The sequence below is a fragment of the Tetrao urogallus genome, assembly GCF_951394365.1.
Source record: "Tetrao urogallus genome assembly, chromosome: 23".
In the NCBI taxonomy this organism is placed as follows: Eukaryota; Metazoa; Chordata; class Aves; order Galliformes; family Phasianidae; genus Tetrao; species Tetrao urogallus.
Genome location: NC_136836.1, coordinates 5,820,698 through 5,844,197, shown reverse-complemented (window position 1 = coordinate 5,844,197; position 23,500 = coordinate 5,820,698). Strand labels below are relative to the sequence as shown.

General features: G+C 47.1%; 1 protein-coding gene across 3 annotated transcripts; it reads right to left on the bottom strand.

The window, feature by feature from the left end:
• Nucleotides 1–285: 285 nt before the first annotated feature.
• Nucleotides 286–21,492, bottom strand: GRHL3 (grainyhead like transcription factor 3; the record flags this gene model as incomplete). 3 transcript variants are annotated; one of them, XM_079546089.1, is made up of 16 exons in its annotated part: nucleotides 286–400; nucleotides 2,007–2,071; nucleotides 3,026–3,111; nucleotides 3,245–3,333; nucleotides 4,015–4,049; nucleotides 4,904–5,037; nucleotides 5,407–5,485; nucleotides 6,274–6,432; nucleotides 8,446–8,540; nucleotides 9,224–9,335; nucleotides 10,143–10,296; nucleotides 11,450–11,529; nucleotides 11,795–12,131; nucleotides 13,367–13,428; nucleotides 14,103–14,289; nucleotides 14,587–14,678. In XM_079546089.1, the coding sequence occupies 15 exons, from the start codon at nucleotides 14,268–14,270 to the stop codon at nucleotides 286–288; spliced, it is 1,770 nt and encodes a 589-aa protein (XP_079402215.1). The 3 variants fall into 3 exon arrangements, with proteins under 3 accessions (XP_079402215.1, XP_079402214.1, XP_079402216.1); XM_079546088.1 differs by lacking the exons at nucleotides 4,015–4,049; nucleotides 14,587–14,678 and adding an exon at nucleotides 21,476–21,492 and having other exon boundaries at nucleotides 3,245–3,354; nucleotides 4,893–5,037; XM_079546090.1 differs by lacking the exons at nucleotides 4,015–4,049; nucleotides 14,587–14,678 and having other exon boundaries at nucleotides 4,893–5,037; nucleotides 14,103–14,282.
• Between the last annotated feature and the right edge of the window lie 2,008 nt (nucleotides 21,493–23,500).

The following is a 23,500-nucleotide window of genomic DNA, read 5'->3' as shown; positions in this document are numbered from 1 at the left end:
GCCCAGAGCCATCAGCCACGTTAGTGCAGCTGCGCCTTCCCAGCTTGAACAGAAGGTCAGGCCTGTCTCCAGAAGGGAACAAAATAAAATAATGAATTCAATAGAGAGAAGTTCTGCGTTCACTTCAGTAACAGATCTTCCAGCTGGCTCTGGCCCAGCAGTGCAAGGCCCCACCCCGCTGGCAGTTTTCAAGTAGAGGCAATGAGGTGGGATACTCGGCTGAGCTCTGTTGGGCCAAATGTGCTGGTTGGTAGAGAAGTCCCAGTAAGTGCTGACTGCAGCTCCTTATAGCTCCTTGAGGATGACCTGGATCTTGTCCTCCGCTTCTACCATGTCAAGGAGAAAGGCCATGTGGTTGCTGTAGTGCTGGATGATGTTGTTGTCCATGTTGACCAGGATCCTACAGGACAGGTAGAGCAGCCAGGTCAGAGCAGTGTGCTCCAAGGCTTGAGGTGCTGCTTAACCCGGAGAGTTTGACAGCACCATATGCTCTGGGTCCCCACTTGTAATTGCACCACAAAGTCTCATGGCACAGGGCAGCCCTCTCCAAGCAGATTTTATGTTAAAAATGGCCCATGCTGCTCCATTACTTATCAGTTCTGTGTTACCACAGCATGGAGGAGAAACTTCTGCTTCTCCCCTCCCCACCTTGCAGCTGCCCACAAGCCTCACTTTAGCTCTGGGAGCAAACAGGTCCTGTGGGGGATCAAGTCACAGTGACACCAAATGAGCTGGAAGATCACATCCAGGGAGCTTTAGGACCTTCTCATCTCATGAAATCAGAACCTGAATGAAGAAGCAGAGCTTTGGACCAATCCTCAGCTTCCCCTGGCTTCTGCTCCCCTGTGTTTTTATGTGGAGCACCACTCTGCTGGCTGTGCTAGTAAGAATGTAGGACTGCATAAGGCAGGACCCATCATTGGCCTTTCTTTTCTACCAGTCTCTCCCTGTGCTCAAAACTGGGATCAGGGCCAGTAAAAACAATGAGTTCATTTCCCAGGCAGTCACTAGTGCTTGCAAAGCCTGATTGTATATCACTTGCTCTGCAAGAAAGACTCTGGACTTAGCTTTATGGAAATAACTTGGGAATTTATGAGCCCTTCTCTTTCCAACAGCTGGAGGGAGAACTCACTGCCAGAGAGGCGGATAGTCCTGGAGTTGTTCTTCAGTCCAGAAAACATCTCTTAATATAGCACCGGGCCCTACATCTAGCCTGCTGCCTTCCACAGAAGATTCAGCAGCTGGTCCTCTGCTCATGCAAGCCAACATCACTCCATCTCAGCCACATATGTGGTCCATGTTGACTAGTCAATAATAAAGATCACTGTGGAATCATTTGAGAAACCATTTTATATTTACTGCAAACTTCTGTCCATGCCCTGAGAAGCTGTGCTGGTCCCCCAGTAACACCTGACAAGTGTCCGTTGTGGGACCTGCAGCACTGCACTTGGGCTGCATGAGAGCCCGTGTGTGCAGGAGGGTCTGATCCACCTCCTAAAGTCAGAGTGGAACTTCCTGCTGACCTCCTTGGTCTGGGGATAAGATGGGGAAGCCAGAAATGAGCACTCCTCTTTTAGAGCTCTTCAGTTCTCTACTGGGGCTTTTACTTAATGGGTACGATCTCTCTCAGGGACAGGGACACTCAGGTGTTCGGTTCAAAGAGGCAAAGATTTATGCATCTCTGATGACAGTAAGATACGTACTCTAAACCCCCTGCCTTTCAGACTGAGACATAAGGAGTCAGCCATTAACTCCCCCAACATTCCTCCGTCCATCTGCCTTTCCTTGGAAGCCTTTACACTACATACAAATATAATACAAACAACCACTATCCCAAATCTTTAAAGCCCTCAAGGATCTGAGTTTTATATGGTCCAAGTAGTGCAGACCTCACATGGCTTTCCTTTTTACTGTCTTGTTAAAATGCTATTTCAGCCTATGGCAGCGTACCAAAGAGAATCGGGTTGTAGAAGTACAGCATAAAAGCAGATGAGAGATTAGCTTACCCTCTTTTGCATTTTTTGTAGACTTTATAAATGCTTTCTTCAGGCAGCCCATATTTTTCTGAAATCTGCAAGAGAAAACGCAGCAATTCTTGGTACTTGTAAAATGAAATTCCTATGATAAACATCAAAGAAAACACTGAGCCAAAGGTATTCGGCAGCAAAGGATTACCCCTCCCTTTTTACTGAAGAAAAAATGGCTGAAGCAATGGGTTGAACAGGACAATTTGAGCATGGTTCTGTCTGGTGCTGAGCTGACGGGAGCCATGCAGCTTTCTCCCAGCTGTTTTCAGTAGCTGCTTTTGTCTGTCTGTCTGTGGTGAGGTAATTAGGGACGGAAAAGATGGCAAAGAATCTTCTGAATCCTCTGACTCATCTGTGCTGACGTTTCTCAGACTCTATTTTTAAAAGTTTGTAAAAACCAACAAAGCCTGAAGTGCAGTTGTAAAGCTATCCCCAGTCCAGGATATTGTTTGTTTTCTTCCTAGTAAGCCCCGGAGAGAGGTAGGATATCAGGGACGCTTGTTGATGGTTACTGCAGAAATACAGCTGTGTGCTCCCCAAACACTGCACAGGGAATTTCAGCACAAGGCCAGGGCTGCCTTCACACTGCACATATGTAGCCAGCATGAGAAGGGAGCTTTACAATAGAATTTGCTGTCACAAGATGACACTTACATGATGCTCTGAACAGAACACAGAATCATAGAACCACTGAATTGGAGGGGATCCTTAGAGGCCATCTGGTCTCACTCCCTGCAATGAACAGGGACGCCCCCAGCTCCATCAGTGCTCAGAGCCCCATCCATCTTGCCATATGGTGTGTTCTTCCTCACTGTGGCACACTGCATAACAAGCATTTCTGGGTAGACTTCACCTGTCCTCACAGTTTCCGTTTCCATTCTCAAAAGAAAGCAGACACGAGATATAAACAGCCTTATATCCACTTTCCTATATGCGAAGTGCCAGCACCCAATGATCTGTGGTTTGTTCATATGCTGCCATTTTTGGGAAACACTCACAGCCATTCTGAGGCCCTGGAGATCCGGTGTCTTCAACATGAGAGCATCAAACACTTCCTCTGATTCCCTCCGCACATACAACAGCACTGAAATGAATGAAGCACAGCACTGAGTCAGGGCTCTTCGCAGAGCAGCGTGGCCTCACACGCTTCAAGATCCAGAGCTACCTTAGTCCATAGAAACATCACATCCAAGAAGAGTTCCCACTCCAAGGCTTACCTCTCTGAGGATCTTCTTCCTTGGTTTGCTTTGGAGGCACTGGGTCAAATTCATCTGTGAATGAGGCCCCGCTCCGCTTTAGGGGCAGCCTGAGAAAGAGGAACACGGTACTCTCAAGAGGACAGAACAATATAGCAAACAAAACAGTGGCAGCAGTTTGACTTTTGACTGAAAAACTGATTATCCCAATAAACACCCAGCAAATAAATATTGGTTCTGTAATTACAGCCACAGAGTATCTCCAGATCTGCAACTTCCTGCCTAATGCATATGGGACATTGGTGAATGTGGGCAGTGGTTTTGGTACCATGTAATTAAAAAAGCGTTTTCTGTCTCCATGTCCTCATTGCTCTGTTGGTATCAGCAGACACTGGATCAAGCCAGGGGGTAAATCCTGGCTTTTCCCCACACTAAGCTCATTACAAGCGTGATTTCTACTTCATTCCAGTTTCTTTTATAGCAGTGAAAAGATGATGAGAACACTTAAGTGATCATTCTGTGAATTATTTTTTGCCTCTTTTCAAATTTGGTCTCAGTAAGAGCAGTGGCCAGACACCTGGAGAGGGTCTCACTGACAGGGAGGAAAGAAGTGTCCTCTTAGTATCTTCTAAGCCAAACTTTAACATATACTTTGACATTCAAGGCTTCAGGGAGACACCATGCTTTTATTTTACATCTACAGATATGTACTACAGAAATTAATCTGCCATGATATGCCCAAAGAAATAGAACAGCTGATGGATGGAAAATACAGACTGCTGCATTCTTACCTGTTTGCAGAGTTGGGAACAGCAGGAGTAAGAGCCTTGAAACAAAAAGGAAACATCGATCATTTAGTTTGTGGTGTTGGGAAACAACAAAGCTGGCGGAGAACACAAGGGCACATTCTTAATGTAATTCCTTCTCCCAGTCCATCCATTTTTCCTTAAGAACACAATTAAACTCTATGGGCATCTTGGATTAAATGAAAACTGACATAAAGAACTCTCTAGACTCCCCTCCTCTGCCTAGAAGAGGCCTGAATGCATATCTGACTACACCAAAAAGCAGCTCAAATCCCATAACCTGCTTGGGATCAAGCACCAACTCCTTTCTCAGCGAGGTCTTTAGTTGCAACTACATTCTTCCAGTACCTGTTTTGCTGTGATGCATCAGTACAGCAGCCACTACAGTGCTGTCACAGGTGGCTTTTCTCCCTTCTTTTGATAAACCGACAGCTGTTTCATGAGGAAATGGTGATGAGCTCTGAAGGAGGCTATGTCTAGGATGTCTCAGGCTCAAGGGCAGATAGAAGGGCAGAGGAGCAGTGAGAGATGTCTCCTGCACAGGGACAGATGTGGCTGTATTTTTCTACAGTTTACTTTCTGCCAATATTTCTCCCACCACTCTCATCCTCTGTGGCTCCAGATGAAACGTGTAAACCACAGGACTATCTGCAAGGAACACAGAAAAGTCATCCTGCCCATCACTGCTGCGTGGCATCTAGGCTACTCCTGACAGCTGCATCTTCAAGTTCACCACATTTCCACAGAGGAGCTGTGGTTTGGTTTTCTTTTTTGACATAACACAAGTCATGCTGGCGGGTCTGATCAGGTTGGAAATGATGGGGGTGATGAGAGCAACAGGTTGGCTGTTCTGCAAAGTCCACTTTGGACTTACCGTGCCACATCTCTGCTGGTTTGAAAAATGGAGGTTGGGGATGAACAGGACTGGCTGGGTTTCGAGGTCAGTCTCTGGCCTCAGGAACGTGATCTCATTCCCTCTGAAGCCAGACAGCACACAGCCTTTCAGACCTACAGATGGAAAGTGCAGTTCACTTCAGTCCAAGCACTTAAGAGGTGACTACATGTGAGTGGGAAAGTGCCTGCTCAGCATCACTCAAGAGAAATATTAGAAAATGGATGGATCCCAAGGGACCCAAGTCTTCAGGGCCTGCTTACTACCATCTCCTCCAGGACTATTCTCCTGCATGATCCCATGGCAATTCAGAAGGGTTGGTAAGTATCAGTAATGAGCTTTGAGAGTCTTGACAGGAGGAGACCTGACTGACGAGTTGTTTCTGAATAGGGCTGATTCCATCAGACATGGCAATACTCAGGGCCAGATCTCGTGGAAGTTAACAGACAGGCCACCACAGATTAGGTGACAAACATCGCACTAACCATTGTTATTGGAGTCCAGGCATTTTCCTTTCCTTCTGAACTGTTTCCGTTCATCATCCCTCATTTTCCTCTCTGCTCCCTGTGGGAAACGTGAGGCAAAAATTAGGGCACTGACAGCTTTAACGTAATGTTGGGAGTAGAGGGTTTACTGACAAGAACTTGAAGGTGAATCACAGAACGGCTGAGGCTGGAGGGGAACCTCAAAGCCCATCCAGTTCCAAGCCCTGTCATGGGCTGGGTGCTCCCACCAACTCAGGTTGCCCAGGGCCCCATCCCACCTGGCCTGGGGCACCTCCAGGGATAGGGGCACCCACAGCTCTGGGCATCGGTGCCAGTGCCTTGCCACCCTAAAGGCAGCCTTTATTAAAAGTGATCATCTCAGAGACCTCCTAAAGGCCATCTGAAAAAAAAAAAAGAAAAAAAAAAAAAAAAAAAAAAGAGAACTGAACTTTCTCATATTTATAATTCTTATTATTTTTTTAAATCTTTTTAGAAACAAAAAATGCAGACAAAAATAGCTGTTAGAAATGTTTCAGTGGAAGGATGTCCGAGGCTGGGGAAGAACCTCAGAGGAAATTCTCATCTCTTCTACTATTTAAAAACTTGTCAGAATAGGAGAATCAATTAAAAAGGTAAAAGGCTCATGCAGGCCTGAAATGGGGAAAACTTTCTTAGGGCTCTGTTCTACAAAGGTCCTGGTGGTGCAGACACATCCTGGCTGCCCTGTCTTGCTCAACCAAGCATGCTGAGCCATCAGTGCTCCAGTACACTGTCTGCTGCACTGTTTGGCCTCTCACAACTTCTCTTTTTCACCTCCTGGAGTTTAATGTTTCTCTCAGCCAAGCTGGCGGAAGAGCAGTTTTGTACCTTATCACAGAATATCTTGATCTGGCAGACAGCGCGGTGCACCAGCTGGTTGGTCCCATTGCCATAGTCATAAGTGTCGATCTGGAGGTTCAGCGGGACACCTTTCACTCCCTTCTGAGAGGAGAAGTCGGTACTCAGGCAATTCACCCCAATAAACACCTGCAAATAGGAACAGAAATGGCTACAGCTTGTTGGCACTGCAAACATCCTCAAACATCCATCAGAAGCTTGATGGAATAAAAGGAGCTCACGAGACATGCCTCAACGTTCCCGGCCTTGGCTGTACTAGTAGGTTGTGGTTCCCCACCTGGGCACAGCTGTGGGTTGTTTCTAACTACATGCTCCCCCATCACCCACAGCAGCAATCCAGAGAAAGAGTTTTGCACAAGCAGCTTATAAATCCCCAGCTGTCTCCTGCTCTCTGTTGGGTCATCCACTCCCATCAGTTTAGGGAATCATAAAATCCTTAGAGTTGAAAGGGACCACTGAAGGCCACTTAGTCCAACTCCCCCGCAATGAACAGGGACACCACAGCTAGATCCGGTTGCCTAGGGCCTTATCCAGCCCTGCCTTGACAGTCTTCAGGGATAGGGCATCAACCACATCACTAGGCAACCTATTCCACTGCCTCACCACTCTCACTGTAAAATATCTTCTCCTTATATCTAACCTAAATGTAACCTCTTTGAACTTAAAACCTTTTTCCCTTGTTCTGTCAGCACAGATCCTCCTAAAGAGTCTGTCCCCTTCTTTCAGACCAGAAAGAAACTCTGGCCGGGGACATTCTTGGTGATATTTCTGCTCTTTCAGCTGAACAAGTGACTTTCAGATAGCAGTGCCCCAGAGGAAGGGAGAAGGTCTAGGCTTCATCTTTCAAGAATCAAGAATCACTGTTGTTAGCTAAACAAATACTCCTCTGCTGGTCTCCCTGGTCACTACTATGGAGTCAGTTACCTCCAAGTGGGAACTTATGAAGAAAAGCTGTATGCAGGTAACCCATGTTATATCTCCAAATTATCAACTCATTTGTGTGACTCTGAAATTTCCACCGGACTCCCTGGGAACAGATTTGCAGCTGCTGAAGCTCATATAGCTCCCTCCACAGAGCTTTGGCTGAGGATTTCAGCCTTGAAATCTAGCATCAGATCCACTCACTATCTACAGACAGAAAAGAAACCACTTATCTGCGAAATTTAGTTGCAAGAAAAGAACAGGTGCAATGGAAGGCCCAGACACTGGACACCCTCACACTGTGGCTCCCAGAGGAACTCTCTGAAGTCTCACTCCTAGTAGCCCCAGGCGAGTGCATGTACAGAGTTTCTGCTGAGAGTTAAATCCAGTTTTGCTGAGGTGCCCCTGAGGGCTTGCCACATACCTGACATATTTCCATTTCTGACAACTTTGCCTTGAAGACATTTGTTAACCTCTTGGGTTGTAAAAGAGTAAGGTCGCCTTTGGGCTAAAAGAAGGGCTTAATGAGATTCCAAAGCAAACCAGAATTTTCCCAAGATACCAGTTTCAGGGAGACAGAATTTATGTTCTTTTTTTTTTTCCTTAGGTCTTTCATCTTTTTTTTATATGCTCCTTTCAATCTGCACCGGAAAGCAAAGCATTAACTAGAGACGAAGAGATGCAGAAGAGACAGCAGAACTCTTTCTCTTTGTAGGAAAGATGTTGATATAAGCTTTGCAGATTTTAAGGTCAAAAGGGATTTTGTGACCTGCTTGGCTACCTTCCACATCACTCAACTCAGAAAAGGGTGGTCAGTCACTTCTGCACCAAAACTCCGCCTTGGAAGAGTTCCCTGAGCTTTGTTCCCTGAGCTGCAGTTTATTTAAATAGGCTTCAGCCACATGTGAGTACAGCCCTGATCACTGCTGGCTGCAAAGGGCTTTTTTCAGGAGTCATCCATCAGCACTAAGAAAACATCTCTGAGCCAGTCTCAGGTGTAGCCAGAATGTTTATTAGCTAATGGCAATGCTTAAACACACAGAGAAGCACTGTGTCCTTCCCTGCAGTCCTAGCAGACAAACACAACCTGGGGCCACTGGAATAGCATTGTTTGAATTTGAAACTTTCTCTGTCTTCCAGAGAACCAGAGAGTGGACGGACATGGCTGTGCTGTTTGAGAGGCCCAGGGCTTCCCATTTCCCCTCCATAAGCAGATTGTACCTTTGCTTCTTCATGGATATTCCACACAAAGGACAGCGCGTTGTAGGCCAGCTCCTCAATGTTCTGAACTGTGTTGAAGTTCTCCTTACAGTCAGCTGAAACACAATGAAGAAGCAGTTTATACTCTACCTGCCGAACTGTTCACATTCCCTGGGCTTTCCAACCCCTGAAAGTCTTCCTCTCACTGGCTGACCACTGCTTAAATCTTAGCATGCATCTGTAAAGCCAGGAATGACCCAATGTCCTAGCTGGCAACTGCTGTATGTGCAGTGATTTTATACAATGTATATTGGTTCTAAATTCAAACAACCACGTGTCCTGCTCTGAGCCATGACATGTTCCAGAAGATGCTACTCCTAACCCTACCTCTGCCCCTACCCTTTGGCCCAGCACAATGAGCTACAGACCCTGTGTGCTAGCAGTGGAAAAGGACAAGCAGCATCAAAGCCTTTCCTAACTTGGATTCCTAGATTCCAAGAGGCCATAGGTCGCATCTCTAAGAGCCAAAAGAGTTCAGCAGTTTCTGCTCCTCAGACTGAGGCTCTTTGTTGGTATATTTTGAGCTCCTTGTGCATATCCCAACACTTGGCAAACAACATCTTAAATGCTGGAGGACCATTCAGACAGAAAAGATCTGAAGCCAGCAGATCAGCCTGCTCCCCTCTGCTTCCCCCCAGGCCAGAGTTTTGAGCTGCAACAGTGTTATTGTGTATTGGAAATGCAGTAAACTGATGATAGAAGCTGTCAACCCAAGCCATTACCACAGCCGCGCTCATACCAACGTCAATGACTCTCTGCTTGGCTGTGGGCTGGCGAGAATGCCAGTGCTTCCAGAACTTGAGCTGCTCTGTCGGGATCTTCTCGTTGTCAAAAACAATCATCACAACACTCTGTAACACAGTGAGAATATCCCATATCAGTACACAGTGCAGGCTCATGCTCGGTGCCCTCACTGCCCTTTCCATCTGGTGCATCCATGCACGGGGCAAGAGCAAGGGCAGCTTAACATCATTGTTAACGTTACATTGCTGGGGAAACTAAGGCAGACAGGGAAGGGACTTGACCACGACCCTGCAGACATGCAACCACAGAGCCAGAAGCAGAACCAAGGTGCCCTGCATGTCCCCTACTTGCACTATCCATGTGTTTCCACTGACACCAAGGCATCCTGCACTGGAGAGTTGTTAGCAGTGTGGCAGTAAGTATTAGGCTGTGACATTCTAGAAGGTCTCTCGAGACATTCTCAGTTTCAGGAATCCTGTAAGCTTTGAGTTGTCCAAAATCTAGCTCCTAGACACAAGTCAGGGTTGGAGGACTACGTTTCTTTGGTAGAAGCTCAAGTTCAGCCATAGCCTTGGGAGTGACTGAGGCCTGGTCACACACACCAGAAGCAAGACAGAGCACTTCCCTGCAGCTCTGGTCTTTCTACCAGGCCCCTCAGCCAACCAGCAGCTGGGGGAGCATTTTGTACTTCCCAAACTCAACTGCAAAAAGTTTCAGCTGGCACATTACATGAAGGCTGTTGCTGTGCATCAGAGGATTAGCCTGCTATGACTGAATCCATTCAATTCATCACTTTAAGTCAACAAGAGCCACAAAGCCATTACTCTTTATGTTCAGCTGCTTTCCCAGGCCAGTACAATTGCTGGATGCCTGACTATAGCACATGTCAGCAAAATTGTCAGCTTGTCTCTTACCTTCACTTTATTTGAGGACAAGTGTAAACATTTGCTGTCTCCAGCTGTCCGCAGCGTGATGGGGTAGAACTGTCCTTTGTTGAGGTAGGCCATGGGAGAGTCCCCAGATTTTATATGAATGGCTTTGGGCGACCCCAGAGTATATTCAAAGTCACTTGTATTGAACAAAGAGAGAATGATGAATAAGTACATGCTGCTGTTTCACTTCAAAAGCAAAACAAGGCATGCCTCCATCCTTACAGGTGACAGACACTGCACACACAAGTCTCTACCCTATTCCCATCTCACATCGAATCATAGAGCCCTTAGAGGGTCAGCTAGCCCAACTCCTTTGCCATGAACATTCCCCTACGGCTGAGGCCAAGCACCTTGAAGCACAGCACATACTGATCCTCCCAACACCCTGAGGAACAGCACTTTTCCCATAGCCACATTTTACCATTTGTTATATTTTCTTCAAAAAAGAAAAATAACATACATTGCTTTGACCCATCTTTTTATGTGGATGGCTACAGAAACAGCACACAATCAAAAGCCTGAACCCAAACAAACCAAAACAGGCACTGCCAATGACACTTTCAAAACATCCTAAACTCAGATTCCAGTCGCCAAATTGTCTCCTGTCACCTGTAAACGGGTAATCCAAGAGGACTGTGTCCTAATGGGTCTGTAGAAACAGGAGGACTTGCAGGATGGGGATATCTCCAACTCCTGTTTAGTCACCTGCTCTTTTTCCTGCCCCGCCTTCCTGTGATGCCATCTCTGAAGACAGACTCAGCAGCTTCTCTTCTCTAGAGCCAGGAGAGCCTTCAGTGTGGGGACAGACAGCAAGCAGAAAGCCTCTGATTCATAAATGTGAGCTGCTGTCTGTCATAAAACTCCCACAGCTGATAGCTGAGTCATAGAGTCAGGTGACTCAGGAGGCAAATGAAAGGTGGGAAGTGGGATAATGCCTACTTGGAGGTTTGGTGCAATATCAAGAGCAGGAAAGCTCTCTCTGAGGGAAGGATGGGAAACGGAAAAATCTCCCATGTTTTAGGAACGAGAGGCAATAACGTTACAGCAAAAGCCTTCCAACACTAATCTTTACTTCAAACACCAAACACTAAAATTCATAACTCCTCTGCATCTAAAAAATCAAAGAAGAGCAATTTGCTTTTGAGACACAACCTCTCTGCAAAAGATCTTGGAGTTTGCTGTGGCTGCTGCCAAGGCCAGTACTGGGACGGGGAGAGGGCTGCAGCCATTCCCTAGGAAAGGTACACAGCCAACAGCACTGGAAACACAGAGTGTGGACTGATAATTACCTCTTAACATCACCTGTAGAATAACTCTCAGAGCAGGGTGGCTCTGGCTGGGGCTTGAGGATATCACTGAAGAGTAGTGACTATGGAAAAGTGGAAATGAAACAGTCACATTTAGAATCTTTCACCGCTTTGTCTGTTCACCTTCTCCCGCTCATTACAACAGAGGCCTCATTTCAAAGCCTTCTAAAACTAACGTAACACCCCCAGTAATTCAGTGGAAATGCCACCAAGCTTTTAATGCACAAGCAAAGCTCCCCCTGACTCCAGCACAAGGAAATCCCACATTATAGACATTCTTGTGTGGTACCCCAGCACTGCCAGCGTGTAACCCACTGTATCTCTGACCTCCTGAGGATCCTCTTTGAAAGTGCTGTCTGGCTGCCACCTCTGCTGTGGTGTGGCCACGGGGTTGGTCTCGAAGAGGGAGTTCAATGAGCTATTGTCGTACAAGTCTCCTGGAGGGAGCATGTAGGTATTTGGGGTGGCATCCAGTTTGCTGGTTCCTGGTGGAAGCATGGCTGGCTTGTGAGGTGTAGGGATGCCTTCAAGACTTAAACCATTCTTCTTCTGTGGTTCACAATATTCTTGGGTCATGGAAGTGTTTTCAGACAAGAGCTTCATGAGATGGGCTGAGCCGTCAAAGGACATGATATCTGAGTCATACTCCATTCCGTGGCACTGCCTGGTGGAGAAAGGGGTCCATCTCAAACTAGAGAAGAGGGTGGACCACCCCAGCAAGTTGTTACACCAAGGTGCAGATGTGCCGGTACACAGCTGAGGAGCAAGCTGCACAGTCTAGCTGCTGAGCCAGCTATGTACATCTGCTTGGTACGGGAATCTGACAGGGCCAAGGGTGATCTCCACTCACTCAAACACCTCGCAGTGTGAGCCAGAGGTGCTCTGCAGGTAAGAGCTGATCGCACAGAATCAGAGAATATGGTTTAGACTTGGTTGGGAGCTGCAGGTCCAGAGCCTATATCCACCATTTCTTGTTATGGGCTATTAAATGTTTAAAGCAGTGGGGAATATGAAAAAGAGAACTGCTATATGGACAAAAATGCATTCCCGTCCCACTCAACAAATCATCCTTCAGTGCAGCATTCCAAGAACTGGTCCCCTCTGCTGGAAGAGGCAGTTTGTTAACCCCGTCACCATGCTCAAAAAAAAAAACCAACAAACCAGCCCCCACACCTTTCGGGAGATAGAGCTGAATGGATAGCTCCCACCCGCTCTGCTTCAAGACTTTCACCTTTTGGTATGTGCTGGAATCTGTGTAGTTAATAAATATACTGCTGTTATAAATACGGTCCAGAAGTCTTTCAGAGAGAAGAAAATAACTTACTAATGAAGAAGGAATGGAGGACCATTTAAGAGGCTTATTCTGTTGAGGATTTAAAAATAGACAACCAGAAAAGGTTGCCAAAGTACACAGCACCCAGGAAGAGGAACTGAATCCATAGTGGTGAATGAGCTATTAATTTCATAGTTAATTATCTGAAAACCTCAAAGGACAAATGGGATTCACCGGAAGAGAATCCTGGGAGACTGCAAGCAGTTGGAACAGAAATCCTTATGAGCCTGGTGGAGAGGACTTCACCATTACCTTCCCTCAGTGCCTATCCGATTGGCACGACATAGGAAATAAAGATAAAATCTTCAGCTACTGCACATTAGCGCAACTCCTTCTGAACACAGTGAGATGGATCCTCAGTAGTGTAAATGGGTGTAGCTCAATGTATACCTGCTTGGGATTTGGCCTAAAGAATTTTAATACATGTCTCAGGGTTAATAACCTCCACTGTTGCTGGTAATAACACTCTGCTTTGATGTTTATTTTATGCAAGTGAGGAGACCTATCATGCATGCAAGCAGCTGCAGGGAAATGAGACAGCTAGGGAGAGCAAAAATGAAGCTCACCTCTTTCCTAGTTCATTACGTCCCATCATACCCGATGGAAGAATCCTCTTCTCCTTTGGGACCTAGAACAAGGCAGAACAAAGAGTTAGTTTGTTGTTAGATTTTATTCATGGAAAGCAAAGGCAAATTCCACCCTGTCTGCTTTGGCACAGATAAAAAACCAGGTGAATAATAAACACAGGGTGAGGATGCAGAAGACCCAGACCCTCCTTCTGGTTCTGGCATAGATTGCCAAGGTAACCTGAGGCTACCCAGCACATCATGTTCTCAAAACAACTCTGAAAAGCACCCAGGTGAATGGGAACATCAGTTTGTTGGTTCCATTCAGGTGTAAATCCTATCTGCATTTCATGCAGCCCCAGCCTAAAGCACTGCTGGAAGTGAGAAAGCTGGAGAGTCTGCAAGGCACCTGGCTGTTTCAGCTTTGTGCCTCTCAAAGCATCCCCACTTCTTATCAGAAAGCTGTTATATACAAAGAACCCCATCCTGAGACCCAAGACACTCATGTTCAGTTTTCCACTCTGTTCCAGCTTTGTAGAATTACGTAGAATGAGATCAGTTTACTTCTATGACTGGGGTCAATAGTGGTCCTCTATTGCTGGGTGTTTCCTAAGGATCACTGCACAACCGACAGAGAGCTTGGGGAGGTTCCCTCAGAGGGCTCAGCATGTTTTACCTTCACACTTGTCCTGTGTGACTGACTTCCCCAGGAAACCCAGCCCCAGTAGTAACGTACCATATAGTAGTCATAGAGGAGGCTCAGGGCAGCCACACTGTCATCATCTCCATTCACCCTCATCATTGCCTTAGTTGCTGCAGTCAGGGGGTTCTCCAGGTAGGTTTTCCAGGCTTCATCTTCATTAGTGTAGGAGAACTTCTGGAAGTTCATGGTGTCATTCTTCATCAGACGCACAGATCTAAAACTGAGCCAGACAGAGGGAGAAGGGGATGAAGGATATGGATTTTTCGCAGTAACTTCCATGCCACCCAGCTGGAGTCATGAAGGGCTTCTGAAAGGCACTGCTGCAATGGAGGAAGGCCACCTTCCTGGTCCTCAGCTCCCAGTCTGGGACCCAAAACCCAAGATCTCAAAACCAGGCCAGGGTCACGCTGGGGGCTGCATAGAGGGGCAGGATTTTCTGTCATTTGTAGGCGATTTCTCTTTGAGGGAAGCAGACAGGCCAATCTCAGCACACTCCCTTCCCCTAAGAAATAAATACCTGTCAGAGCTGAGGCTCGTGGGACTACGCGTGCTGAGAAATAATGCACCAGAATACTGTCCCTCCTGTTCTCTTCTGGCACTTTCTCCAGGTCTCTCTATCTGACGTTAACGAGCTGCCAGACACATAGTTATCCAAACACTGGTCACCCTTCCTTCTCCTCCAGCAAATCCTACATGCATACCCCCTGAGGCTCTGCACTGTGGGCTCACCCCACTCGGGGCGGACGAGTCAGTGGCTTCACACTGTCACATCCACGCAGATATGCTGTTGCTGCAACAGCTCATGGTATTCCCCATAAGAAAACACAACCTCTGTGTCCAAACTTACATTGGTTCCCAGCCTCTCCCACAGCAGCACAAGAGGCCAACAGTTGCCCCGTTGTCCTCGCACAGGAGAGAGCCTGCTATGGGCACTGCTAACAGCCTAGCACCCAGTCCCCACTGTTGTCAGTGCCCCCATGGAGGCATGGCAGCAGCTCCTAGTTACGGACAGCCCCCAGCACTGCTGTAAGGACATGCTGAGCTCACTCCTCTTCCTCACGCGCCAGGACAAGACACCAGCAGAGGTTTTAACCCATGCATGAAATCTCACCAGGTGCTCTGTGAGTTCTGTTGTCTTTAGCGTTTCTCACGCAGCCTTCCCTCCCCGTCAGTGCCACTGCCATCTCCAAGGCGAGCAATAGGCATGACTCAGATTTCATCGGGTTGGCTTGGCGATAGGCAGACGGTCCTGTCTGGGCAGGACTGCTCACCCGCTCCCAATCCTATCTTCTCAAGGAAGAATAGGCAGCGACAACACACTCTCAGGGTGAGATGCAGCTCCTGTTGCTGGTAATCAACACAGATAAACACACCATGGGAGGATGTAGCAACAAAGCACCCAGGAGCTTAAAAAAAGAAAAGATATCACAAGGAAGAATGCTTCAGAGCATTATTCTCCCTCACCTAAGCCCTCAACCAGGCCACTGTTGGTCGTGAAGATCCATGAGCCACTGTGAGCTCTTGAGCACCTTCCCATACCGTGGGGGAGATGCAGATGGGGCACGGGCAGAAGCTCCTAACTGCTCGCAGCTGTGTCCAGTTTATGAAGAATTAAGTTTGACAGGTGCCCCAGGAGCCTACATCTTGTGTCCACATGTGGCTCTGTTTTGCTGGCCAGCCCAGCCGTGATGCTCACAGCATCACCACCCCAGCACGTGCCTGCCCCATCATGGGTTCCATCCCATCTTTTTGCAAGCACTCTGCTCTGACCTGAAGGCTAACAAGGTGAGCCCAAACCTGCAGAAAGAGGGTGACCCAAGGAGATAAGCAGATATGATAACAGATTTGAGCCACCTCTTTGGCACCAGGTGCATCTCAATCCATGCAACTGCAACATACAGTCATGTCAACATGTTCTACACCTACCTCCAACCCAGCATTAGCAATCTCTGTGAAGTAGAGATCCGGAAAGAAACATTCAAATCCAGATCCAAAAACATATGAACTTTACTTTCATCACTCTCCATGATGCCTCTTCTGTGTGGCTATGTCAAGTTTGTCCACAGCAAACTGTCTGATCTGTTGAACAAAATGATCTTTCCTTTGCAGGCACTTGCCATGGTGCAGAGGCTCAGACAAAGCGGGGATCAGTCAGTAGAACACAGACCCATGGGGCCAGAGCTCTCCTTTCCTGGGAGCCTTGGGATCATGTGCAAAGCAGATTTGGGAAGGGAGCAGTCTGTTTCCAAACAGCTCCCAAGTTCGACACAAGGTGATACCAGCCCTTTTTCCCTGCTCCATCCTATTCCATCCGTTTTTCCGACTTATCTGCCCAGCCTACCATAACAGAGGCCTCCTGATTATGAATAAACACTCAGGGCTATGCTGAAACAGAAGAATGTAACCAGAGGATCTGGGTGGGGAGATCAGTCCTGAAGGAAAGAAGCACTCATACTCCTTTCACTTTTTCTTGGTTTCAGTGGATGATTTGCTGGCCTTTAAGCTTTGTGTTGCTCATCTTTGTTCTTGTCTGTCTAACTGCAACCCAAACATGAGCAGTGCCAGATACTCTGCAGAAACATCAAATTGTCCATGGCAACCAGCAGCAGAACTCAGAGCAGCACAGCAAAGCCCGCAGCTTACAGCACTGCAGAGACACTGCTGGTTCTTAGCCCCGGTTTAGTGCATTGTGCTCACCTCCCTGCTGGGATAGCCCCAGTGTTCCCCAGGGCCCCGTACGAACACATGGGAATGGACCAACACCACACTTAAGAGCAGGGCAAAAAAAGGAGCGCTCAGCATAATGGCTGCATCAGAGCAGAAGTTTTATCCATATCTCAGGCCCTCCTGCAAAGGAAGGACAGCATCCCCATGTCTAAACCCAAACTTCTGAGCAACATTCTAATTTTTACCCTATCTTTGCCAGTTTAATAAATAAGCACATCTGAAAACGCTCAGCTCAGAGCCATCCTCAGCTCTGTTGTCTCCCCCAGAACTGGGCTGTGCATGAGGCAGGCTGACCCTTGCACCAAGCAAAGATCCCACACTGTTCTTTACTGTGTGTGGAAACCGCCAAGCAGATGCACGCTGCCTGAGATGAAGAGGAAAAAGGCTGTTGTGAGCACGTTTGACAAATGACTCCTGTTCCCCACAGACTTGATCCTGCTCAGTGAGCACAAATGAACAGAACTAGGCCCAAATCTCTGCTCCCAGCTGCCCTGGACCATTCCACATTGGGGACACTGCTGGCACCCTGCTGTACTTAATTAACATCATCCCAGAGGCATCCACCTATACAGCCATATTTCACAAACAATAGCACCTTTCAAACAGCACCTTTCCTGCCTAACATAACAGATTACAGCACAGAGTTTGTTGGCAACTCAGGAATTACAGCTGCCTTTTCCCAAATCTGCATGTGATATCATGTGCTTCAGCCCTTGGTTTCAGGGTGATCTACCTTCAAAGGCTGGATATTAGAAAACCTTCTACCAAAGAGTGGTTGGACAATGGCACAGGCTGCCCAGGGAGGCTGTGGGGTCACCAAGGAGTGTTCAAGAACCATGGAGATGTGGCATTTGGAACCATAGTCAGTGAGCAGCATTGGTGGTACGTGGATCATTGAACTGGATGATCTTAGAGGTCTTTTCTAACCTTAATGATTCTGTGAATGCACAGCACAGCAGGCCCTGAACCAGTGTCCCTGGCAGCATCTGCCATTCACCAGCACATCTGAAGCACTTCCCACTCATATTTGCATGGCAGACAGATCAGGACACACCTCATGTATGTGTTCAGAACACAAACCATCCTCTCCACCAACACACATAGTTCATTTATTTTCTACTGCTCTCCAGGTAATTAGTTTTTAACATAATAAATATTTGTGGGTTATGAGGTTCCCAACAGAGACTGTTTCTGCTCACAGTTCCATTCTTCCCTCATCACATCCCCCAGAGAGTCGTGCAGTCAAACACTAGGAGATGGGGCTGTCTCCTCCTTATGTTGTTTCATCTACTTCTCAGTGCTCATTTACAAATGCCATAAGAGCAGAGGTGGCTGTTAATCTCACAGAAGGTTTGCTCTGTCAGGTACATAGCCAGGTCAGTGCTGGAACACACAGAACCACTCCCCCACTCCACGATGCATTTCAAGAAATGCTTTGCCCTACAAGTGATTCAGGTTGTATGTTAGGAAAAGTTTCTTTTCTGAAAGGATGCTCAGGAGCTGGAATGAGTTGCCTGGGGAGATGGTTGAGTCATCACGCCTGGAGGTGTTCAAGAAATGTTTAGATGTACTGAGGGACATGGTTTAGTGGGGAAATATTGGTAGTAGGTGGACGATTGGACTGGATGATCTTGGAGATCTTTTCCAACCTTGTTGATTCTATATAATTCTGTGATACAAGTATGAATCATCCCATCCTGGGTGTAAGCCTGTTAAACAATGCATTTCTTGAGAGCAAGCATTCCAGCTCAGATGCTCGGTAAAGACAAAAAAAAAAAAAAAAAAAAAAGAAACAAAACTTTGGCACCAGGAGTCAAGTGTGTTGGTAAGCAACTCCTGCTCTTTGTCTTTGAATGCTAAAGATTATAAACACTGCAGGGACCAAGAAGTACTCTGGGATCAGGTGCCTCACACCCTGCTACTCTCACCCATAACCACAGCCACCAGCCAGAACAGCAGCACTGGGAAGGACAACAACAAACATCAGTGCCACCACACTCCCTCATCTCCTGAGCCTCCGAAACTTGCATATTGGCAATAGAGTTCCAGCCAGAACACAATCATACTCTACTCCACTCACTGTAGTGCTCACAGTGCAGTGCGACCCCAACAGAACAGTTTACATCAACCAACAATTCCAGTGCCAGACTGAAATGGAGAGAGCAAACTCCCATCACTGTAACTTGTATCCATCAGTTGAAACTGTGATTCAAAACAGAGACACAATGTAAATGTTGACTTATGTCTGCTTTGAGTCTCCAGTTTATTTGGGGGGGGAGGAGAGGGGGGTTGGTTACTCCTTCATTTTGAATTGCATAGCAGTTATTGCATCTTTAATTTGCAAATCCCTACTCATACAACTTATAAAAAAACAACACATCCAATGCACATTTGCCGTGGAAGTGTACTTTGCTTCAGTGCAGTTATCCCTTGTATGCTTTGCTGCCAGCATTTCATAAAAGGGCTTTAACTTTTCATTCACTAGGAGCATAACTCAAGTTTTAATAACACGCCTTATGCATGACAAAAATTTGCTTCTGGCAATCATGGTTTCGACCACAAAACCACAACTGGGAGTAACTCCTGGTTAACTCCTTCAAGCCCACGCACTGCAGCACTAGACACAAGTTCAATACAGGCGACAATGGAAATTATCAGTCAGAATATTTTAGAATAGGCAAAACATCTCATTCTCTCATGTCATGCTAGCATCTTCCCAGGCCTTTCTGTGAAATTAAAGTCACAAAGACAAAGATAATAGAATTACAGAATCACTGAGGTTGTGGGGAACCCCAAAGCCCATCCAGCTCCCACCCCCCACCATGGGCTGCTTGCCCCCACCAGATCAGGCTGCCCAGGGCTCCATCCACCTTGGCCTCAGGCACCTCCAGGGTGGGTGGGATCCTGGGCAGCCTGATCTGGTGGTTAGCAGCCCTGCCCATGGCTGGGAGAGATGGCTCACCCTGCCAATTTTATGGCAGCAGCAGTGCACGGGACTACAGCAGGTACCTGACAGCTCTGCCTGGCATGTCCCACAGCTTGGATCCATCCTGGGATCTATTCTGCTATCTGTCCTGCTGTGCTCAGCCTCATGTGAGGGCTGCATTACAACACCTTATTTGTGAGAGGCACACAGACACCCACCATTGCCTTTCCTGAACCTTAGCTGCAGTCCCAACAGCCTGTTCCTCACTGGGGTCTGCACACCTGCCCCCAGGAAACCCTCTCTCCAGCTGCGGGCTGGGGACCTCTAAAGGGAGATTTTCACAGAGATCTGCAAAGGTGTCCCTGGGTTCAACCTACAGGAGCCTTTCACCAGCGTTTCACTGTGCTATCTGAGAGAAGATAGCAGCAACCTTTGTGTGTTATCAGTCCTTGGAACTGAATGACAAAGGGATGCTGCCCCTGCCAGCCCCCCCTTCCCAAGTGAAAGGCCCAGGGTTAACAGTCCGTTAGAAAAAGGAGTCAAGCAACCATGTAATTCATGGGTCACATCATGCCCTGCTCCATAATTACCGATACATCAATCTCAGTCTGCAATGTGCTCATGCACTCAGGATTACTACACGGCCTGACTTGAAGCCCCATCACAGTGACTGCAAATCACCTGAAGAGTTCAGAAGGTGAAAATTTGTCCCTGATTCTTAACTGACCCCTGAGTGTAAGGATCCCAGTATTTACATTAACCAACAATTAGCTCTGAACATTTTCAGGGCTCTTAACTAGGAAGAAATCAGTTGTCACAGTGCCTCTGTCAGGTCTGTAAAAACACACACCCCTGTGCATTTCTTTCAAAACAACCTTCTGAAGTGCCATATCTGTACACAGATACATCCCTGTCTGTGCATATACTGTAAATATATCTTGTTGTACCTATATTTCTAGATACGTTTTATTACACATACGTATTTCACACACAGCCACACATCTGGGCAGCTTGGGAAAGCTGCATCAACAACAGCATTCACTGATTTTCTTCATCACTTTCCAGCATCGATTCACGTCACACTGATGTCACACTCCTTAGCTTTGTTACAGAGGTGCGGGATGCAGGGGGGCAATACACAGCCATCAGCATCCGCAGCCACACACATGGAGGACAGGGAGTTATAGGGCATCAACAAAAAGTGCATTTTCTTGTTTTAAAAAAAAATACACGTCAAAACGAGTTTGTACAGTCAACTACAGTTATTTGATGGAATAATGTGAAGCCATGTACCTTAGCATGCTGTCCCACCCCCAAAAAAAATAAAGTAAAAAATGAAAAACAGAGAAACTCATCAAAAATTGTTAAATAATTTATACATTAAAAAAAAAAAAAAAAAAAAAAAAAAAGCACAAAACAACACCCGGAAAAGCACGGGATGGCTGCAGATTGTGTTAGATGGCAGATTTCCCCTAGATAGACCTGATGTGTCACATTTTATCCCAGGGGAAAAAAAAATAAATAAACCAGGTTTGGGACTTAAAAACCTGCTAAATAACACGAGTGGAGTGGAACCTCTGCCGGGCAGCAGCAGGTGGGGGGGAGTAGAACATCCCCCAGACATCCAATCCTCCATGCTGCTGGAGGGGATTCCCTCAGAGCTCCCTGAGACCTGCAGTCCTTCAATCAGCCCCCAAAAAGACGCTCAGCCCCATATTCAGGGGGGCCAGAATGACAAAAACACTCTACTTACTCGAGTTCATTGGACATCTTTCCTTGTGTTCCCAAATCCTTGCCAACGGTAAAACCCCCAGTGACTTCTTTCGTCTAGGACCTGCTGCACACAGACATTGCCTGCGAAGTGTTTGATTTATGTTGAGGTTTTGCAGGCAGGCATGTTGCTGACAGCAGCCCCGGGTCAGCGCCCATTGGCTGCCGGCACAGGTGCGGTGGGACAGGTACACCCAGACAGGTGCAGCTGTAACCCTGTGTGCGCCGGCACGGCGCTTCAGGAGGAGGAGGGAGAAGCCCTGGGGGCAGACGGGGCGATAAAGAAAGGAGTGGGTTTGGTTATTCATCTCCGTGATAATTAGTTTCAGTTTGGCGGACATGTTCGGTGTACTGCAGTGCCAAGAAGCTGTCATTTTTATGGATCTAGTTGATTTCTCTTCTTTATAGATAAACATACGGACAAAAAATGCATACACATATATACACAGGAATAAATCAGGGAAGAAGTAAACATCTTCATTTTGTCTCGTTCCTAAATGGTATTTGCACTTACAGACCTCTCCTTCCTTTTCTCCCCTTCCCTGAGCTGCTCCCTCCAGGAAGTCTATGCAGGTTGGTGTGCTTTCATCTTAAAACAGCAATTTATAGGAACCCAACTGCGAGATGCCACGACACGCAATGAGGACACTGACTCAGAATATCTCTACCATTACACTGAGTGCGTAAAGACTGGGATGTGGGATAACTCCTCTGTATGGCCTACACAGCTCTGCCACACTCCTCTGCAGGAATACCACCCGGGCAATGACTCTAGAGCAACTCACCTGCAAAGGGCGAGTAGGTTTATGCAATAGAACAAAACTCATCATGGATTCAAGCACTCCTGTTGGATGGTTTCTGTCATCCGTGTTGCAATGAGAGGCAAAGGATGGGCTCGGTGACTCATGTTGACTGGATTTGAAAGGCAGGAGAGGATTTTATGAGACAAGTTGGTGCAAGCCTTAAGACAAAGGGAAAAAGAAAGGCTTCCACCACTCTTTACCATGCCCCCATCACACCGTCTCACTGAATCTGCCCGTTTCAGTGCCCTGCACCAGCAGATGGATACAAAAGGGAAGAGGGCTGCTGAACTCTCAGCCTGGTGGCCAGTGGCCTTCCCAGCCCACTCAAGCAGGCAAAGGGCATGTCCACACAGGCAGATGTGGAAACAGCACATTACTCTGAGTACAACACCCTTTAAACACAGCTACACAGCACATGGCCATGTGCTGGGTCTGGCCCTGGATCAGGAGCCAGAATGCAGTCACAACCCGTCCTCTGGGAGTGAAACCAAGGGCCGGGAGAGCACCTACTACCAGAGCTGGGGACAGGGGAGGAGGGCAATGTTCAAAAATCAGTGGAGTGAAGGCTGGAATCAGAATTAATGCCACAACAGGGGTCATACCATGTGAGCACAAAAAAAAGGAGAGAATACGCACACCCTTTCCAGCCAAAGAAAAACATAGAACTTAGGCAGTGGTAGTCTTAAGTGATCAATACTCTGATTATACTCCAAATTAAGGAATCCTTGCCCAGGGCATGGCAACCAGAGTGGGAGCACTGGGAACTTGCCCTTCACTGGGGTCCAGCCAGAGGGAAAGTCCCCTCTCTAGGCAGTGCAGCAGGGAGGTGCATCCCTTCAGGGCATTTCCAATCCCTTCTGAATTTTAGAGAGACTTACTAGATTCCAGCAACAAAAGTGAAGGAGGGAAAACATTAGCAGAGCCTGGCCATGCTGGTGAATAGCAGGGCACAGGATTCTGACCTTCCTAAGAAAAAGCTAAGCTGAAGAGAGGGAGAAATGCATGCGACAAAGCTGACATGCTTTCTCTTAGAGAAAGGCTCCCCAGCACCTCTATGGATAGGTCCAATCTCCCCCTCTGGATGGAAAGGTTCTGATGTCCAGACTCCACTGATGGCTTAATAGTGGGGTTGATGTCGTCTGCTGCTCTGTGACAGGGGATAGCTAGGGAAGTTTGCGAACAGTCCCATTCCCTCCACAATTCAT